This window comes from Chelonoidis abingdonii, chromosome 5 (assembly GCF_003597395.2).
Source record: "Chelonoidis abingdonii isolate Lonesome George chromosome 5, CheloAbing_2.0, whole genome shotgun sequence".
NCBI lineage: Eukaryota > Metazoa > Chordata > Testudines > Testudinidae > Chelonoidis > Chelonoidis abingdonii.
The window spans coordinates 83565193-83585115 of NC_133773.1; the positions used below are offsets into that span (position 1 = coordinate 83565193).

Here is a 19923-nt window from a genome sequence, read left to right on the forward strand (position 1 = left end):
GTTCCCAATAGCAAAGGGTATGCACACATACACATGCCTACAAACACCTACACCATACACTCTTCATAAGATTTTCTTCCTTTGGTTGGAGGAACAGAATTAACAGATCATTTGTGGACTGGAAAAAATTATTCCTTTACATTTCTCTATTAGACACTTAGGTTCTACAGTGAGGGACACTTTACAAATGCCTGTGACAGACACTGAGATAAAACAGATTGGACAGATGCCTCAATACTATTAGTACTCAGCTATTATGATAGGGGGCTTACTTAGCCAGACAGACATCAGGAATGACTGTACATGACCGACATAAAAATGTGACATACTTGTTCCATTGTTACCAAGGAAGGTGGTTGCCTTGCTGACATGAAACATCAAATCAGCAAGGCTATTGGTGTTGTGGAAGCTCTCTGGAAGCCTCTGTGGCATCAACACCACATATCAACTTGGATAAGATGTGTACCCATCAAACAGCACTAGCTTCTGTCCTTTTGTATGGTTCTGAAACCTAGGCCACTGCAGAGATGCAAATGGGCCAGCTGGACATTTTCAAAATAAAACAGTAATGATGTATTGAAGGCATACGGTGGTTTCATTACATTATGAATGAGGATGTCAGGCTTTGGACCAACCAGCTTCCAATGTCTTCCCGGGCGACTCAATGCCAGCTCAGATAGCTTGGGCATTTGTTTCATATGTAGGAGTTCATACCAGCCCGCCAGCTTTATGCATTTGATCCAGCAAAAGCTGGATGGAGAGGACATTGCATATGCTGGAGGGATGGCATGGCTTCCTTCCTTGCCTGCCTCAGCCTTAATATAGAGCAGGCTGCAATGCTGGCAGGAAACCAGGCTTACTGGAAAAGGGTGATCTGAAGTATACACTCCAACAGCAGGAGAATGAATGAATAAATTATTGTTCTTTAGTGCTAGAAATCTTACAGGATATTAATATTTGCTTATATCCCTCAGCTAGAACTACTTGCTAGTGATTAACAGAATTTTCCTTTGAGCAAATACAACGTGATCATTACCATTGCTATTGGGCTTCAGCGTCTGATGCACCTTATACCCATGAGAGGGCTTGTTTTTTAAAAGCTAGCTGTGAGAAGTTGCCAGTCAACAGTGCTCTGCCCTCAGAATCACTGAGTAACCAATGATGCTTTTTCGGACATGATGCTTGTATTTTAGGGCCCAGTCCTGAGTGGTGTTGTGCCCCCTTATCTCCCATTTAAATGAAAATTTGTGTATGCTGTCTGGTAAATTTTAGATTTTGTTCTCATACGTATTTTTTTAAGAAGGGTGAAAAAGGCAGAGAAAACAACCAATTTGTCACCCAAATACAGAGGTAGCTGGGGCCTGCTAGAATCCCATATTCCAAACTTATCTCAAAATTATGCCTTTTCTCACTCTCGCCCAGTTCACTCTTTGCCCCATTACACTACACCTGGGCCCTCCTTGTGGAAGAGCTTTCTACTTCTGTTGATTGGGAGCCAAACTACCTAGGTGCAGGAACCTCCCAACCAGGTGACAGGGCAGAAGGCTGATCATCTCTTCACCCCTCCCACCCCGAGCCAGGCATCTGCATTAACTCTTACATTCAGTAGGAGCAGCTGCCTTCAATTCCCACTCAGAACAGCTGAGATGGAGCCAGGTGGGACACGAGCTACCTGCTGATTCTTAGAGATAGCCAGCAAAAGGAGAGAAGACTTGATTACAGAGGTCTGAGCAGCTGGAGAGGTGTTGTGCAGCAGTACTATAGCCAACCCCAGCATCCAGGACATTAGCTAGGATTGAAAATACTCAGGATCAATTCCCCAAGCCTGGGATAGTCTTAGCTAAACTGGGTTTTTAGCAGCTACAGTAAAATACAACTCCTCTCATACATGTCACTTACGATTTCTTGTGTTTTCCTGTTTTAAAACTATATTAACAAAAAAGAATCTGTGAAAAGAACTTTAAAGAGAAATCTTTATAATAGGATTAAACCTGAGAGCAAATTTGCAAAGCTGTTTACTTTGCCAGTTATTCTCTGTATTTTTTATTACAATTCCAAATATGTGCACTTGATTAAGAGCTTTGCTTTACAACTTGTCTCTTGCCTCAGGTTTTCACAAAGACCTAAATCAGTGGCTAAAGCAAGGGTTGGCAACCTCTGGCACGCGGCTCTCCAGGGTAAGCACCCTGGAGGGCTGGGCCAGTTTGTTCACTTGCCATGTCAGCAGGTTCAGCTGATCGCAGCTCCCACTGGCCGTGGTTCACCGCTCCAGGCCAATGGGGGTGGTGGGAAGCCGTGGGCAGCACATCCCTCAGCCTGCGCCGCTTCCCGCAGCCCCCATTGGCCTGGAGTGGTGAACCGCAGCCAGTGGGGGCCGCGATCAACCGAGCCTGCCGACATGGCAGGTGAACAAACTGGCCCAGCCTTCCAGGCTGCTTACCCTGGCAAGCCACGTGCCAGAGGTTGCCGACTTCTGGGCTAAAGCAATAGTTCTAATTTAGCATTGTGTTTGCTGAAAGTTTGTGTGGTGAGAGATGGTCCATATTTAAATAAAATTATCTTTGAAAATGATTAGCAAAAGAGGCAAAGAATAGTTATTAATAAAGGAAGAAATTCTCTATTTATAAATATATGGTCATCATTAAATAGCCAGTCATTGTCAATAGAAACTACTCTCTGGTGTCTGAGGTACTAGTTTTTCATTGTACTTTGAATAGCAAAATAACTGTGGTATCTGCTGGCTAATATGGACTCTATAACATTGACCACTTTAGACTTAGTGAATGGAGGAACAGGTTCAAGTAAGATATACAGTGGTCATTATGAATGTCTGCTTTGCCAACAGTAGCTATACACTGGTGTTTGAGATATCACAGCTTTTCACTACATGTAGAATAGGAAATAACTGTGCTTTCTCAGAGACCGTTTCGTGGTAATGTTGAGTAAATGCTGACCATACTGGGACTGGACACAGCAGCTGTCAGAGAGCTACAAAACTTCTTGTAAACACGTTGGATGGTGTAAGACCATCCAGTCCCTACTGTTCCTCCACTGATCATCTCCTCCATGAAAGAAAAGCAATCACCCTTGAGCAGGTTAGTGTCCCCACTTCGGGGGATGGAGTCACTGCCAGAACACCCATGCCTGCCACCAACCTTCCAATCAACTTCCCAGCTCCTGGAAACATTTGCAGTCATCTAACCCTTTTCAATAGGTGGAGAAAAGGGGAGGAGGAAAGGTTTGTAACAGAAGCAGTGGCTCCTTGTCATCTCAGTAGTGGTTCCTTGCAGCAGCCCCCTCTCCATGTGTGGCTCCCAGACTGGTTCTTCTTTATGTCCTTCAGAGGGATGCTCCTTCTTCCCCTTTTCCCATTAGGGATGAGTAATTTTTGTTGGCAGTTAAAAGGACAGATGGCACTGAAAAGATGTCTATCCATCTGGCCTCATGCTAACAAAGATGACTTTGGCTAAGGGTGGAAGTGGCTGCCAGATCACAGATCTCCATGAGGGGAAATTGGCCAAAAAAGAAGAGGTGGTAGGGCCAGCAAAAAAAACAGATCATGATCTTTTTAACATACCAACACAAATACTGTTGTTTGCACACAGATAATGTAGGCACCTGACATTCTCCTGAGTTGGTTGGTTAAAGCCGTGTTGATGCTGTTTTATCTGTGCATTTTGTCTAATCTTTGCTTACAAGTAGGAGGCAGTACACAGATTTGTAGTTCCAATGCTTTGAATTTTTTTTTGTTTCATGGGTGAGAATTACTGGTTTTACTTGACATGCCCATAATTTTGTCATGTAATATAAAAAGCATTCAGCACAGCGAACCTCTACTCTTCGAAGTAATTATTTGCAACTTTGGGGTAAAAATGTTCTTAAAAAGACATATTTTAGTTTTAAAGTTACATTTATAGTAAGTTAAAATTTGCTGTTGTTACTACATGTAAATGATAAAACAAAATCTTTGGTCAAAGTTATAAATATGGCAAGGTTATGATGCAGTAGAGCTCTGGTCTCAGCTTAGCATCATGTCATCAGAGAATCCCCACAAAGAATATTTATAGTTTTGTAATTCAGTGATCTGTTATTTAATTGAAATATGGGACCAATTCTGACTCACCTTAATCATAAATGCAGTTCCCTTGAAGTAAACATAAGTACTCACATGGGTAAAGTGAGCAGAATTTGACCCATATTCTATATCTTTTAATCTATACATATATAAATATACATATACAATACATTCTATTTAAACACATATGTATTTAGACTTGGTTATTTTCCTTGAGTTACTCAGAGAAAGTGCAGCCCTGAACAAACAACAGAATTCCTAGGATCCAAATCTAAGATTATTTATACAGTTCATTCCTGTAAAACAACTGTGCTTAAGAAGGGGAACTGTTAGTTAGAGGAGATAAAACAGAAACGGCTTCATGCAGTCAGTGGTCATGGCTAGCAGAAGACAAGATTGTGTTAAGTATTCTCATCAACCCTATTAATATGAATCTATGAGGTATATTAGTGCCTGACATATGTACCTCAATGATAGCTGAGAGCTGGTTTTCAGCCTCTCTCAAAATTCAACCTATGCATTCTTTTTGTATGGCAACTAATTAAATATTTTAAAGTAGATCAGCTTAAATTCCTCAGTCTGCTTTTCTTTAACATATTTGGACTAAGTGATAAGAGTGAAACTGGCCATTAGTTGTAAACAAACTGTTCACTATATCTTAGTTGAAATTAGAGTTGCACAACACATTGCACAATTTTGAATAGCTTTACGGAATCTGTTATTACTGTAGTAAATTATTGTAATAAAACATATTACCAGACTCTGCAGAACCTAAACAAACTACTGACACCATGCTCACATGAGTAATGGGATAACAGACAAAAATGAGTTCTTTTCCCCTTTGGTAACCTGGCTGAACAAACTGGAGGAAAAAGGAAGGATAATTACATGAGAAGTGGCAGCAGTGGTGGTTAAGGTGGTGCCATTTGACACAGCAGACATCTGGCTCAAGGTTGGGGAAGGTGTTTCAGAACAGTCAGTAGTATCATAGTTACAAGTCTGCAGCTCATCTAGAATGGCTGTGGAGGACTCACTCACTGTGCGAGAGGAGTACTCACTCATGGCAGAGTCTGTGATTACAGAGGCTGTTTCGTTCCTGTGGATAGTATTTTCAGGAGCTAGGAAAGGGTATTTATATGAAAAACGTGAGAGGGCCAGGGTTTTATAAAAGCGTGAAGGCAAAAAATCATCAAGCGTTGGCAAAATAAATGATGCTAGGTGGGTGCCACTGTCTGGTGAGAAAGAGGTTCTGTTAACTGGTACCACGGAAGGAGGAGGCAGTGAAGAAACTTCTGTTGCTGTTTGTCTGTGTGTCTGTGAAGCATTTACCTCCATCACATTGGCAGTTATTTTCTGGTTTCCAAGCTGAGTTATGAGAAAAAAATAAGAAAAGAGAACATATTACCAAATTAATAAAAACTTTCCCTTTGCCTTTTGCTGTGTGTAGGCAAGCTGCAAAACACATGCTTTTAGCTGTCCTAGGAAGTTCACATTCACATGGATTAGGAAATAAATCAACCATATTCTATATTAAAGAAGGAAAACATGAAGAAATAAACCTGTCAAGTATTATTGGAAGCAAAAGCCAGTAACCAGAGTGTGCTACGATGAATATTCAGAATGTGTTCCATAATTTCAGTTGAGATTTGAATAGGATCACACTTATATACATTGGAAAGTGTCGCTGTTAATTAATCAGCTTGTTTATCATCATAAAAGGCATCTTTCCTCCTCTGCAAATAATAAAGGTTTCCATCAGATCTTTTTGAAACAGGATATAATATGGATTAAAAGGGGATAGAATTAATTCAAATACTAATATCAAACATTCACATTAGTTGTGAGAAATGGATTGTGGAGTTTTTTCTTCTTGGAACCCATTACTTTTTTTTTTTCCACTGCCTCATTGACAAAAATAAATTTTGATAGTCCTTGAATATCAACCCCGGAGGCACCCTGTAAGCCTACTGGAGCACCACATGTATGAAGGAAGAAAGCCCAGTTGTTAGGATTATCTGGCTTAAATGCAAGATGAAGCAAGAGGGAGGGTGAAAGAGAGTTGGATAGGGAAGGTTTAATATCAAAACAAATATATTGCTTGGTTGGCTTCAAAATTATAGTGGTGGTGTTCTTAAGAAAACAAGGAAATATCTTTAAATGACAGTGCTTCTGAAAATTTGCCACACATGTGATGAGCTTTGTTTTCTGACAATTGGTAACAGAAACAACATATTAGTCTTGAACTAACCCAGAAACTCACATTTTGTACCAGCTTCTCCCCTCTCAATTAAAGATGCATGAAAATCATACTGTCAACAACCCCTTGTTAAGCAGGCATACAATACCTCTCCATGCTGTTTGCCAACCACACATTTTCTATAAGTTAGTGACATATTATATATCAAACAAACATTTTTTAAAAATGCTGCTTTTTTCAGCACTAATGATTTCATTTCTCAGAGGGCTAAGGAACTGCTGAATCACTCTAGAGAAGAGATGTGGAGGATATCCAAACAATATAAATTTTAGGACAATATTATACCATACACTGATTACCATGAAAAAATAATCAACAGTGACCACACTGTTGTCAGAGATACCACAGTTATTTCCTATCTACAGGCATCTGTAATTCTCATCTTTTGAAAATGTTTTAATCAGGCAGGTTTTCCTGAGCATTTGAAATGGCCTTTAAATCCAGAGTCTGAAAATATAATTTAAAGGCTTTATAGCATATTTGGTACAAAACCCAGATTGTGCTGCTTATGAGAGTTCATTAAATGTCCAGTTTTAAGAGAGGAAGTGTCATAAATAGATAGCTAAGGGTTAATGTTTCTTTTACCTGTAAAGGGTTAATAAAGGGAACCAAACACCTGACCAGAGGACCAATCAGGAAACTGGATTTTTCAAAGTCAGGAGGGGATTTTTTGGGGTTGAGTCTTTGTCTGTCTCTCAGCTATGAGAAAGTTCTTTCTATCTTCTAATCTTCTGTTTCCAGCTTGTAAGTACAGGTAGAAAAACAATATAGGCTTTTATGTTGTTTTGGGGTGTATTTACATGTGTGTAACTTGCTGGAATGTTTCAAATGGATATCTTTTTGAATCAGACTGTTTTATTCATATTTTTCTTATAAGCAATAGCCCTGTATTTTCACTTGATGCAGGGTTTATATTCTTATGTCTTTTTCTTTCTTTTATAAAAGTTTTCTTTGTAAGACTGTTTTGAGTTTTTCTCTTGGGAGGGTAAGCTCTGCAGCACCAGGGAATTTGTGGGAGGGGGAAAGAGAGAGAGAACATTCTGTTTCCTTGTATTTGGATTTGTCTCTTGTGGAATAGAGGAGACATGCTTCTTGGTATTGTGATGTAAAGAGATTGCATCAGTACTCCCAGGTTAGCCCAGATAGGAAAAGACTGGGGTGGAGAGAGAGAGGGGAAGGGAAGTGGGTTATTTCCCTTGCCGTAAACTCAGAGCTTCTGGGTCTTGGGGTCCCTCCAGGGAAAGTTTGGGGGGACCAGAGCGAGGCAGGTGCTGTAATTCCTGTCTGGTGGCAGCGAGATAAAATCCAAGCTAGTAATTAAGCTTGGAGGTTCATGCTAGGCACCCACATTCTGGACGCTAAGGTCCAGATTTGGGAGTTAGGCTTATGATAGGAACTTACTCACTTTGTGCAATAACAATAGTTCTTCAAGAGACGTGTCCCTATGGGTGCTCCACTGTAGGTATATCTGTGCCCCCGCGCCTCTCACTGGAGAATTTTGGTAGCAGCGTCCGTTCGGCCCACACATGCACCCTACCTACTTCATGGTCTGCCCAGAGGCTAACTAGTGCTGTGCTGGCAAACCACCCTCAGTTCCTTCTCCACCACAGAGCGTCTTGTCAAGAACTCCGAAGTAGAGGAGAGGACAATGGTTTGGGGCGCAACCATAGAGAGACACATCTCGAAGAACCAATCGTTACTGCACAAAGTGAGTAACTTCTTCTTTGAGTAGTAGTATCCCTTTGGTTATTTCACTGTTGGTCAGTCCACAGCGGTAGCCTCCCTGGAGGGCTGGTACTTCGGAGTGGAGTCTATTATTGACAATAGTATTGTGGAGCAGAAACTGGCATCAGAGGCAGAGTCTCGAGTAATTGCATAGTGTTCTGCAAAAGTCTGGACAGTGGTCCAAGTTGCTGCCCTGCAGATTTCTGAGGTGGGGACATCATTAAGAACTATGACTGGAGGTAGAAATGGATCTCAGAGTGCATGCAGATTACTGATGGGGGCAGTAGGTTATGCTCATGTTAACTGTGATTAATGCAACTGGAGACTCATTTGGAGAGTCTTTGAGCTAATATTGTGGAGACTTTGGATTTTTCTGAGAACAAAAGGAAGAGTTTAGGGGACTTGTAAAGTCCTTAGTCCTGTCCAAATAGAATGCTAGGGTTTTCCTAACATCAAGCAGATGAAGACTTTCCTCCCTGTTGTCACAATGTGGTTTTGGGGAAAAGGTAGGGCGGTGAATGAGTTGGTTCAAATGGAAGGACAAGGTTATTTTGGGAAGGATTTTCAGTTTTGGTCTCAGGGTGACTGTCTTTAAAAAAAGGCCATCAACGGTGGGTGTGCCATCAATGCCGCTAATTCTTCTACTAATAGGATCACAGAATCATAGGACTAGAAGAGACCTCAAAAGGTGATCTAGTCCAGTCCCTTGATCTCCAATCTAAACTACCCTTGCTGCAATTTAAGCCCATTATTTCTTGTCTATTCATCATATAGAGGTAATAGCCATTAGAAATGCTGTCTTCATGGACAGGTGTGGAAGGGAGCAAGTGACCATAGATTCAAAGGATGGTCTAGTTAAGGTTCTTAGAACCAGACTGAGATCCCATGTTGGTGTGGGTGGTCTAATGCGTGGGAAGAGGTTTAACATGCTCTTAATGAATCTGTTGTTGGATGGGAAAATACTGAGCATCTGTCCACCTGATAGTGGAAGGCTGTTAAGGTTGCTAGATGTACTTTCAGTGAGGTAAGAAACACCAGTCCTTCTGAGGTCTAGAATAGTGTCTAGGATCAAAGGGAGGGAGGAAGATGTCAGAGCCACTGGTTTGGAATTGCACCAGTTTTGGAATTTTCACTTCTGCAGGGAAGTACAACAAAGCAATTTCCTACTGAGCGAGAATACGTCTTTCACCTCCTTTGAGCATTCACTCTCTAAGTGCTGGAACCATGAAGAAGCCAAGCCTGGAACCAGAGGTTGGGGTAGGTTATAGATAGGTTGGGGTGAAGGATCCATCGGTCGTTTTGGTAGAGCAGGTGAGGAATGGGTCGAAGAGGAATTGGAGGACATACTGCCAGCTGTGCAAGGTATGGGTACCACAAGGTATGCGTTCCACACTTGTCTTGGCCAGAAGGGGGCAATCAGTCTGTCTTTTGCTCTCTCTTGCTGTATTTTAATAGGACCTCTGACATTAGAGGGAATGGAGGAAAGGTATAGAGCATCTCCCTGCCCCATGGAAAGATGAAAGCTTCCACCAGAAACGGTTTCCTCAGTTCAACTCTGGAACAGTAGTGGAGACATTTCTTGTTCTGGTAGGTAGCAAATAGGTCTATTGTTGGGGTTCCCCATAGGTTGTTTGCTATGAAGCACTGCTGGGTTCAACTCCCATTTGTGGTCATAAAAGAAATTCTGATTCAGACTGTCTGCTGTCACATTTTGCATCCCTGGCAGGTAAGAGGCTGAAATGAGCACATTATGGCAGATGCACCAATTCCACAGTTTCAGTGCTTCCATGCAAAGGAAGCATGATCTGGCACCTTGGTTGGTGATTTATATAAAACATGCATGCTATATTGTCTCATGACTTCTGTGTGAGTATCCCTGATGAGAGGGAGAAACTGTGCACAGACATTTCTGACAGCTCTTAGTTCCAAAAGATTGATATGGAGGCCTGATTCTGTGCGGTACCACTTGCCCTGGATGGTGCGGTTGTATAGGTGGGCTCCTCAGCCTATAAGTGAGGCATAAGTTGTTAGAATCAGTGTTGGTGGGGGGTGCCTGTGCAGATGTTAGATGGTTCTTTCCACCAATCCAAGGAGTGTTTGACCCTGGAGGGCATCAACAGTGGCTTGTTCAGCCCATCCTTGTTTAGAAAGTAGACAGATCTGAGCCATATATGTAAAATCTCATACAATTGGGTGTGTGGGATCAGGGATAGCTGACTGAGGGATAGCTCAGTGGTTTGAGCACTGGCCTGTTAAACCCAGGGCTGAGAGTTCAATCCTTGGGGGGGCCATTTAGGGAACTGGGGTAAAAAAATCTGTCTGGGGATTGGTCCTGCTTTGAGCAGGGGGTTGGACTAGATGATCTCCTAAGGTCCCTTCCAACCCTGACATTCTATGAAATGTGCATGCCACCATGTGCCCAAGAAGCTGGAGACAATTCTTGGCTGGTGGTTGTGGGCTGGCCTGGATTGTGTCTATAAGACTTCTCAGAGTGTTGAATCTGTGCAGTGGGAGGAAAACTTGTGTTTGTATTGTGCTGAGTTCGGCTCCAATAAATTCCAGATGCTGTATTGGGGTCAAAGTCGATTTCTAAGTGTTGAACTGCAGACCCAGTTGTGCAAATATATGCATGGTCCTCTGGGTGGCTCACAGGGCATCTTTGAAAGAACAAGCCTTAACAAGGCAGTTGCCCAGATATGGATAAAGGGAATCCCTAATGTTCATAGATGCACCGCTGTGATACAGAGAATTCTTTCCTGGGTGCTGGCTGGTGAGTCTTGCTCACATGCTCACGGTTTAACTGATCGCCATATTTGGAGTCGGGAAGGAATTTTCCTCCAGGGCAGATTGGCAGAGGCCCTGGAGGTTTTTTGCCTTCCTCTGCAGCGTGAGGCACGGGTCACTTGCTGGAGGATTCTCTGCACCTTGAGGTCTTTAAACCACAATTTGAGTGAGGACTTCACTAACTCAGACATAGTTTAGGGGTTTGTTACAGGAGTGGGTGGGTGAGATTCTGGGTCTTGCGTTGTGCAGGAGGTAAGACTAGATGATCGTAATGGTCCCTTCTGACCTCAAAGTCTATGAGAGGATCCTGGAGAATACTGTGGGTGTGGAAGAGAGGCCAAATGGGAGCAATCTGTACTGATAATGGTCCTGCCCAAAGGTAAATCGGAGGAACCTTCTGTGGGATGGTCAAATTGAAATGTGGAAGTAGGCATCTTGTAGGTCAAAGGCTTGCTCCAGAGATGGCAAAATGGCTGCTAGTGTGACCATCTTGACCGTTTGTGTCTTCACATATCTGTTTAGTGCCCTTAGATCTAGTTTGGGTCTCCAACCTCCATTTCTCTTGGGAATCATAAAATATCTGGAATAAAAACCCTTGCCTCTGAGGTGACTAGTGACTGGTTCCATAGCCCCTAGACATAACAGGTGATCTATTTTCTGCCATAATAGTCTCTCGTGAGAAGGGTCCCTGAAGGAGGAGGGTCGGGAGGACAGAGAGACGTGAAATGACTGGAGTAGCTCTTGAAGATATTCTCCAAGAACCATATGTTGAAGGTGATGTTTTTCCTCAACTCCTGTGGAAGAGTGTCAGGTGACTTCCACAGGGATATAGAAGGTCCGCATGTAGCAGCTGTTGTTGCAAGGAGTGGTTGCTCAGGGCCTCGACCAAAGCATTAAAACTGATGTTTTGAAGAGGATGGTTGAGACGCTGAGGATTGGGAAGTGGACAATTTCTGTTTTTGCATCATGGGTCTTTTACGCTGTGCCTCATAATACCACGGTGAAAGGAAAAACCAGGGTGGTTACGATCTGTGAGGTAGTTGTGAACTAAATTTCCTTTTCTGTCCTATTGTGTAGATTCCGAGAGAGCACAGTGTGGCTCCAGAATCCTTTAAAGTGTGGAGGCCGTAGGAGAATGTCTGGTGGGCTCCCTCTGGGAGACACTAGATGAGCGAGAAGTATGGGGCCTATAGGCTGCTCACTGATCCCAGTATGGCCACTGGTAAATGGCATGGGTGTGGCACCCATGGATGACCATATTGGGAAGATTGGGGATCAGAGCGTAGGTGTACCTGAGGAGAACTCAGATGCCATAATGGCAGGTTGTGATGTAACACCAGAGAAAAACTGTCATCCTGGTCACTGTCTGACTTCTTGCTGGATTCTAGTTCCTCTGTGATCATAACATCCCTAGAGAAGCAGGAACTCCTGGAGTCCCTAGAGAAGCAGGAACTCTTGCACTACCGCTGTTGCGCTTGGTGCTGTTAGTGATTGCCAATGCTAACTCATCAGCATTGATCTTTTTTTATAGGAGGCATCTTCCAACAAGGGCTGCTTTGAAGCACTCAGTGCCAAGGATGTTTTAGTGGGTGCTGATTTAGTAGAGTTGATATGGTCTCTATTCTTGTCTCTGGCAGGCAGTGATGCTGCTTCAGAGCCTTTGGACCTCAGGTCTTTAGGCACTGTGGCAGAGTTCACACCTGGGAGTCTCTGTTTCTTTAGGGTCCTGAGCACCAGAGCCATCGGTGCTGCAGTGACCCAACATGCCAGGGATCTCTCTGGCTAGTCGGGAGCTCTGTTTGGGGGCTTGCAGCCCTTTTTCTGGATGCTCTGTGGGGGGAGTCAGCTGACTTTCTCTGCAGTTCTCCCTCTCTGTAGGTTGATGGGTCTGGGGACGAGTCTTCTCCAGGATGCAGATCAGAACCAGGGTCAAATGTCCCTTTAAGAGCACCCTCCAGGAGGAGTTTCAGCTTTAGCGCCTGGCTCCCTAGAGAACTATCTTTCAGGTGCTGACAGAAGGTGCACTTCTGTGGGATGTGTCCTTCTCTGAGGCACTGGATGAAGCAAGAGTGTCGGTCCATCACAGGAGTTGCCCCCCTGCAGGAGAGGCTCCTTTTAAAACCGGGAGAACCGGGCATGCCCCTGGGGGGGCAATCCCACAACAAAGGCAGGAAAATGGGTCAAACGATTTTTTTTGTAATTGAAGAACAGAACCTTTAAAGCTACTGCAACAAAGAATGGAAATACTAAAAGAGCTATAAATTAACACTATCCAAATATAAAGTAAGCGAATAAACTGGACTGATATTTGCTCCATCTCAGGCCAAGGGCAGTCGAGAAGGAACTGAGGGTGGATTGCCCATGCAGTGCTAGATAGCCTCAAGGCAGATCACGAGGGAGGGAGGGCACATATACGGGCAAAAGGGACACCACTATCAAAATTCTCCGATTAAAAATGCAGGGTCACCAATACACCTACAGTGGAGCGCCCATAGGGACAATACTTGAAGAACCACCCTTATTCCCCCTGAGAAGAACTTATACGAGCAGTCCCACTAAAGTAAATAGAATCACTCCTATGAGTCAAGGTTACAGAACAGATCCTTTAACAGGTGAATAGAATTTACTTGTTCCAAATGAAAAAATCATTTGCCATTATTGGATTAATGGTACGTATAAAAATAAGGAGTTATGACAGTGGAGCACTACATCATATGAAGTTAAGAATCATAACTTATTCTGAGTGGTATTTCAGGGCTACACTCTAAAATGAAATCAAAATTCTTTTACTTAAAACAGAAAGCTTCCTATATAGAAAGTCCATGGCTTGCTGAGTGACTAAAGAGAAACTTGATTTTTAGAGTTGGCTGATTTCTCAATGAAACCATCTCTCTCAAAAAAAAAAAAAAAAAAAAAAAAAAAAAAAAAAAAAAAAAAAAAAGGCAGCCAAAAGAATAGCTAGGGCAATTGTGAAGATTAATCTATATTAACACCCTATCCCAATAAAAACATTCACAAGCAAACCTGAAACAATATGTTACATAGCAGAAAAATGTCAGGTGTTTAAGATATATCATGGTTTCATTAATTTGTTTACATAATTTTCTCCATGTACTGTTGGATACACAGGTAATAATGGAAAGACAGATCCATCATTAGTGCTGATGAATACCAGGCAGTTCAACTCAAGACCCTTCAGAAAATTAGATAGAAGAAATAATAAATCTTAAGGCCCTGAAAATAGGGAGCCCTAAGGTCCATGAGATTAGGTGTCCTCTAAGCAGCCAAAGCAGAAGAAAGGGTTAAATGTCTTTGTGAGCTAAAAGGTCTATATTACCGTATAGGAGATAAAGGCAACTTGGTACTAATCAATCTAGCGAGTCTTCTGACTCCTAGCTGAGATCACTACAAGCATGCCTGAGAAAAGGAGAGGTCACAGGTGGACAACACAGGGAAAGACATTCAGGGTGCATCCAGAGAGAAGATGAAATCGGTCCCAAAGAGTTAAATTGTCTGAGAAATGATCATAGATTTCATGAAACAAAGATGTAAACATGACTATGCTATCAAAGAACATAATGGTGTCAATCTAACACCACTGGGTGCAGAAAGAGTCTTGGAATTCTAAGCTCTGCTCTTTAGTGAATTCTCCCATTGTGATGTTTCTCAAGTCTGTTAATGAAAACATTAATGTTCTGATTAGTATTAGAGTTCATTTAGTAGGGATAGCCATTACCCTTCCTTTTAAAATGTGTCTCAGCTGATATAAACATTATTTTTGAAGATGGACCAAAGGATTTCTAAAAGTCACGAATACCCCTCAACACGGAGTGTTGGTAAACTGTAATTATTTTAACTACCCAAATTACTACCTACCCAGAGCACATTTTCATCTTTTTCTGTTCCTTCATAGCTTGTGGACATGCTCCCAAAAGTACTATGTTGAAGACAATACTTCAGGAAATTTGTAAATACTGATTTATTGATTTGGACTATGGATCAGGCCCATTATGGCCATATCTAAGAAGTATGAGAAGAAGCTGAGTTGGGTCTATCAATGGGCAGGTATTTTGAATATGTAAGTTATAGATGTTGAAAAACTGTGCGTGAGCAGAACGAGATATCATGGGTTGTGGAGCTACTAAATGTGATCTTCACACTACTGCTACTTGTGAAAGAAAAAGAAATGAAACATATTCCTCCTCCTTCTTATTAAAAGTCCCAAATAAAGTTTTTTACATTTGTTCGCATGTGTTCACTCTAAATGGCTACAGCAGATCACCTATATAAGAGTAATAGATAACAAAATGTCAGGCATGAAATCTATAGCATTTCTATAATCAATATAAAATAGGCAGATGACAAACTACAGTATACTCTTTGAAGACAGTCACCTGGTATTTGAAAATGAGTTTTTTTGAATGGTGCAAGTTTAATGACATCAAATTACTGGCCTTGCTTCAACAGTCAAGACACGAATGAGAAAACTCAAAGATAAGTAAATTAACTCATTCTGTTAATAGGTAGAAGAGGATAGTACACAAAAATCAAGATACACCCATACTCTTACAAATGGGTAAAAATACCTCTTATTTTTAATTAGTAAAAGCTGAGGCAAAAATTTCCAAACTTGACTGCTGAAAGATAGGCTCCTAAATCCATATTTAAACACCTAAACTAAATGAGAATTGTGTGTGCTAAGCACCTCTGAAAATCAAGTCAGTTATTTAGGGATCTAAATATGATTTTAGGCACCAATTTTGAAAACTTTGGAGAGACATTATATTTGAATGATTTTTTCAGAATTGCTGGTAAACATCAAGGTAAGCCTTGCCATCTGCAGTTAAATGCATTTTAAAAAGCAAAATCTGATTGGCGGTTTAATTGTAATAAAACAGTTATTTTAATCTACTTTACTGTAATCAGAATTCTTAAAAAATACTGATTGTGAAGCAGTTGGAGATCTGCTTATGACAAGCACTACATAAAAGCTAGGAATTACTATTATTGTCATTCATAATTTTGAAGGGATCATTCTCTACATATGAAACATTTAATCATATTCAGGAGCAGTAGTCAGAGCTGTGTGAAATTGCCAGTTGTCCCCAGCCAAATTGCTACTGCAAGAATAGTGAAATACTGCCTGCATGATCCTGACACCCAGTGTAAAATTTATACCTTAGGACTGGTAGAAAATTTTCAGTTAAAATTGATTTTCAACAAAAAATTGGGCTTTTAACCAAACTGATTTTTGGGGCAAAAAATGTTTGATTTCCATTGATTTTTGTAATTAAAAAATTGTCCAAAACCTGAGCTATTCTGATTTGGAATTGCTGCTGCAGTGCCTCACAAGAGTTACAGTTCAGCTGACTACATCTCCCATGATGCACCATGGCCAGGGTCTCCAAACACTGCAGTCCTTTCCTTCTCCAAGATGGGGAGACTACGGTGCATCAGAGAAACACAGTCTTACCATTTACCAGCCTACAGTGGAGACTGGGTGCATGGCGCACTCAAATCACAGCTCTCGTAAATCACTGCAGAAGCATTTCCAAAGCAAAATATTTCCATTTTCAATTTTTTGCTAAATAACTGTAATTTTCCACAGGAAAGATACTGATTTTCTGACTAGCTCTATTATACATAGCCTGGCCTTTATCAGTCTGTTAAGACATGATGCTGAAGAAAACTTTTAAAATGTTAAATCTTCTCTGAGGACCTTGTATCACCCGAAAGTCCCAGTTTAGTCACAAAGCATCCTTCTGGGCTAGTTGAGTGTACCACAACAACACTGAAGCCAATAGTTTAGCATGGAATTGTAATTCAATTTCTTGTAAGGCTTTACTTCCAGGAGTCAATAAATGTTTAAATAAATGAAACACTCTCCTCTATTGTGCCACACTCTTTGTGTCATCCTCCAACTTCCTTTCACCTCTCTCATACAAAAGGATTTGTGATGCTTTCTATGCATGATGCCATATACCGTTAAATTGTTGAGATGGTTGAGAGCTACAGGAATTTCAGCCTGTTGTTTCTTTGGAACTCTATTCTAGATGCACATGATCTGATGAATAATGTAGCTGAGACGTTAGATGTACACTTCTTGAACTGTGGTGTTTTATCAGGTTTCCCAAAAGATGAGGGAAAATGCAGACCAAATAAAAGAAAACTAAACATGTAAAAAATAGTTTAGGCTTTGGGTCTCTACATTTGTCTTATTTCAGCCCTGGAGATGAGCTTAATCCAACATGTGATTTTTGTCCCCAAAGTGGCCCTTAGATAGCTCTTTAGCTTGCATCAGACAGCATCAATCCCACAAACAGCTACTACTGAACTTTGAGCACTGCTGCACAGAGCCTGTGATAAGCCAAGGTTTTAGAGCTCTGAAGGCTGCTAGCTGTCTTTGTCAGGGCTCACAGATACATGGCCCTTTTAGGAAAGCTGCTCAAGAACAGATGAACTCTCTCTTGCCTCCATCCCTCTCCCCCCTTCTTATCATCTGCTTTGCTGAGTTAAAAGCAAAACTAAACATGTGCAGGGAAATAAAACTCCTTGAAAGAATATATCTTTTAAAAGTCGAAATAAGCATTTATTTATTTGAGCCACAGATTCACAGACTTTAAGGGCAGAAGGGACCACTATGATCATCTAATTTAACTTCCTACCTAACAGGCCATAGAATTTCACCCAATAGTTTCTGCATCAAGCCCATAACTTCTGGATAAGCTATAGCTTATCTTTTAGAAAGACAATTTTCTTACAAGAGGAAGGACAGTGAAGTGGGTGGGCCTCAGAAAACCTGGGCTCAGCTCCCTGCTTGACCAGAGACTTCCTGGGTGATCTTGGGCGAGTCACTTATTCTTGTTGTGCCTCCGTAAGATAGGGACAGAAGCACTTCCCTACCTCACCAAGGGACTGTGAGGATAAATACATTAAGGACTGTGAAGTGGTGGGGCCAGATAAGTATCATAGATATACAGGATTCTGATTTAAAGACTTGAAGTGATGAGAAATCCACCCTAGGATGTTCCAATAGCTAATTATGCCTACTGTTAAAAATGTTCACTTAATTTCCATCCTGAATTTGTCTAACCCATGTTTACATTACATTGTGGTAAGGGCCCTCAGGCTGCAAATCTGCTATGTCTCTGCACTTCACAAAGGGAGGCCTGATGGGGCCATACAACACAAAGAAAAGGGTGACCACGTATACAACTAAGACAAAGGAAAATGGCTGCCCAGAAAGATAGAAACGATGCACGCGTGCGCACACACATATTTTATGAACATCGCCATGCATATGAAAATTGTTGGCATGCATGCACTCCCCACATGCCCTCCATGCATGTATGCACACATGTACCCTTATACCCCGTCCCGGACATGTATACTCACATACCCTTATAGATACTTGCATACACATGCAGATGTTCATACCTTTGTCCGTGCACAGATTCACCCTGCTGACTCTCCCCTACCCTCCCAAAATATTAAGTTTGAGATCCTTTAAGTTTGAGATCCTTTAATTTTCTTCTTTTACTTGTGGGCGTAGCACTCCTTTGCTTGCCCAGTAACTATGTAAAACAAGGGCCTTTGGGGAAGTAGCACTGCTTAAGCTAATATTTCACCTTCACTCTATTTGCCCTCTGCCTTTGGTTAGGACCAAACCTTTTCTGGCTGTCTAGTCTTGTCATCAACTATGTCTACAAAAATGTAAATCAATGTAGATCAGTATAAAACTGAAAATTATACTTCCCTGTGCTGCAACATAGAAAGTACACAAAATGCTATAGTCATCATCTAGCACCCCTTCCAGGAGAGAGACAGATGGTATTATCTATTTAATCATAACCTTTACAGCTGGATAGTGGGGCTTTTTGCAATGTGATTCCTTGGGGTGAACTGGACCCAAACACACCCATTACAAAGAGCTGGTGCAATTTAATAATGTATGATGAGCATAATGCAGCCCACAGGAAAATGTGGCTTTCATATCCTGAAAAATAACAGATGATACCATGAAGTTCGTAGTGGTGGATGGTAAATACCACACACCCCTCTTGGGTAATACTGCCATACAGGCCATGGATCAGATCAGTGTGCAGTGCCAGAATTTTATTTTTGCAGTACAAGAAGCAAAAGAGGGAGTCCCATGGACAATTGAGACCATTTTAAAAGCACATGGGAATGTTTTCAAAGGTGACAGTTGCCTCAAAGGACAGCTGCAACTGGAAAAAGACCTCAAAGTAGAGCCTGAGTGCATACCCTGAAGGAAAATTCCAGCGTCACTACATAATCCAGAATGCAAGGAGCTCAAAAGTTTGCAGAGCAGGGGTATTATAATAAGGTAATAATTGGAGATATGCCAATCTCCTAGAACTAGAAGGGACCTTGAAAGGTCATTGAGTCCAGCCCCCTGCCTTCACTAGCAGGACCAATTTTTGCCCCAAATCCCTAAGTGGCCCCCTCAAGGATTGAACTCACAATCCTGGGTTTAGTGGGCCAATGCTCAAACCACTGAGCTATCCCTCCCTCCCTGTAGCACCTGTAGAGGCCAGTATCACCTGGGTAAGCAGGTGATAAAGAAGTCATCAAGTAAATTATATGTTTGCATAGACCCAAAGCCAACTGAACCAGACACTGAAAAGATCCACTGGCCACAATTGATGACATCTTGCCAGAACTTTCCAAAATCTGGATCTTTATACTGTTATGTGAGGAGCAGGTTTTGGCAAATAAGCCTGGGAAGAGTCCACCCTGCTGACAACCTCTGCAAACACCATTTTGTCCCTACAGATAGTTGTGCATGCCAATGGGCATAAGCCCGGGACTAGACATGTTCCAAAGGAAACTCACCAAGTGCTGGAAGGACTGCCTGGTCTGAAAATACCTACAGCTGATATCCTCATTGTAGGTGAAGGAAAACACGGTTACTCACCTTTGTAACTGTTGTTCTTCGAGATGTATTGCTCATATCCATTCCAGTAGGTGTACGCGCCGCACGTGCACGTTCGTCGGAGAACTTTTACCCTAGCAACTCCAGTGGGCCGGCAGGTCGCTCTCTAGAGTGGCGCCGCCATGG

The 19923-nt window shown here is 41.8% G+C and overlaps 1 protein-coding gene across 8 annotated transcripts in view; it reads right to left on the minus strand.

Moving 5' to 3' along the window:
• The window catches only part of SORBS2 (sorbin and SH3 domain containing 2), a 436274-nt gene that overhangs the window by 86617 nt on the left and 329734 nt on the right, over window positions 1–19923 (minus strand). For 6 of the 8 annotated variants that reach the window (XM_075066420.1, XM_075066419.1, XM_075066418.1 and 3 more), the window contains exon 7: window positions 4964–5440. The exons of the other annotated variants lie outside the window; for them this stretch is intronic. In XM_075066420.1, the coding sequence (XP_074922521.1) occupies window positions 4964–5440 (477 nt within the window). The remainder of the gene's footprint in view (window positions 1–4963; window positions 5441–19923) is intronic. 8 annotated transcript variants of the gene reach the window in all.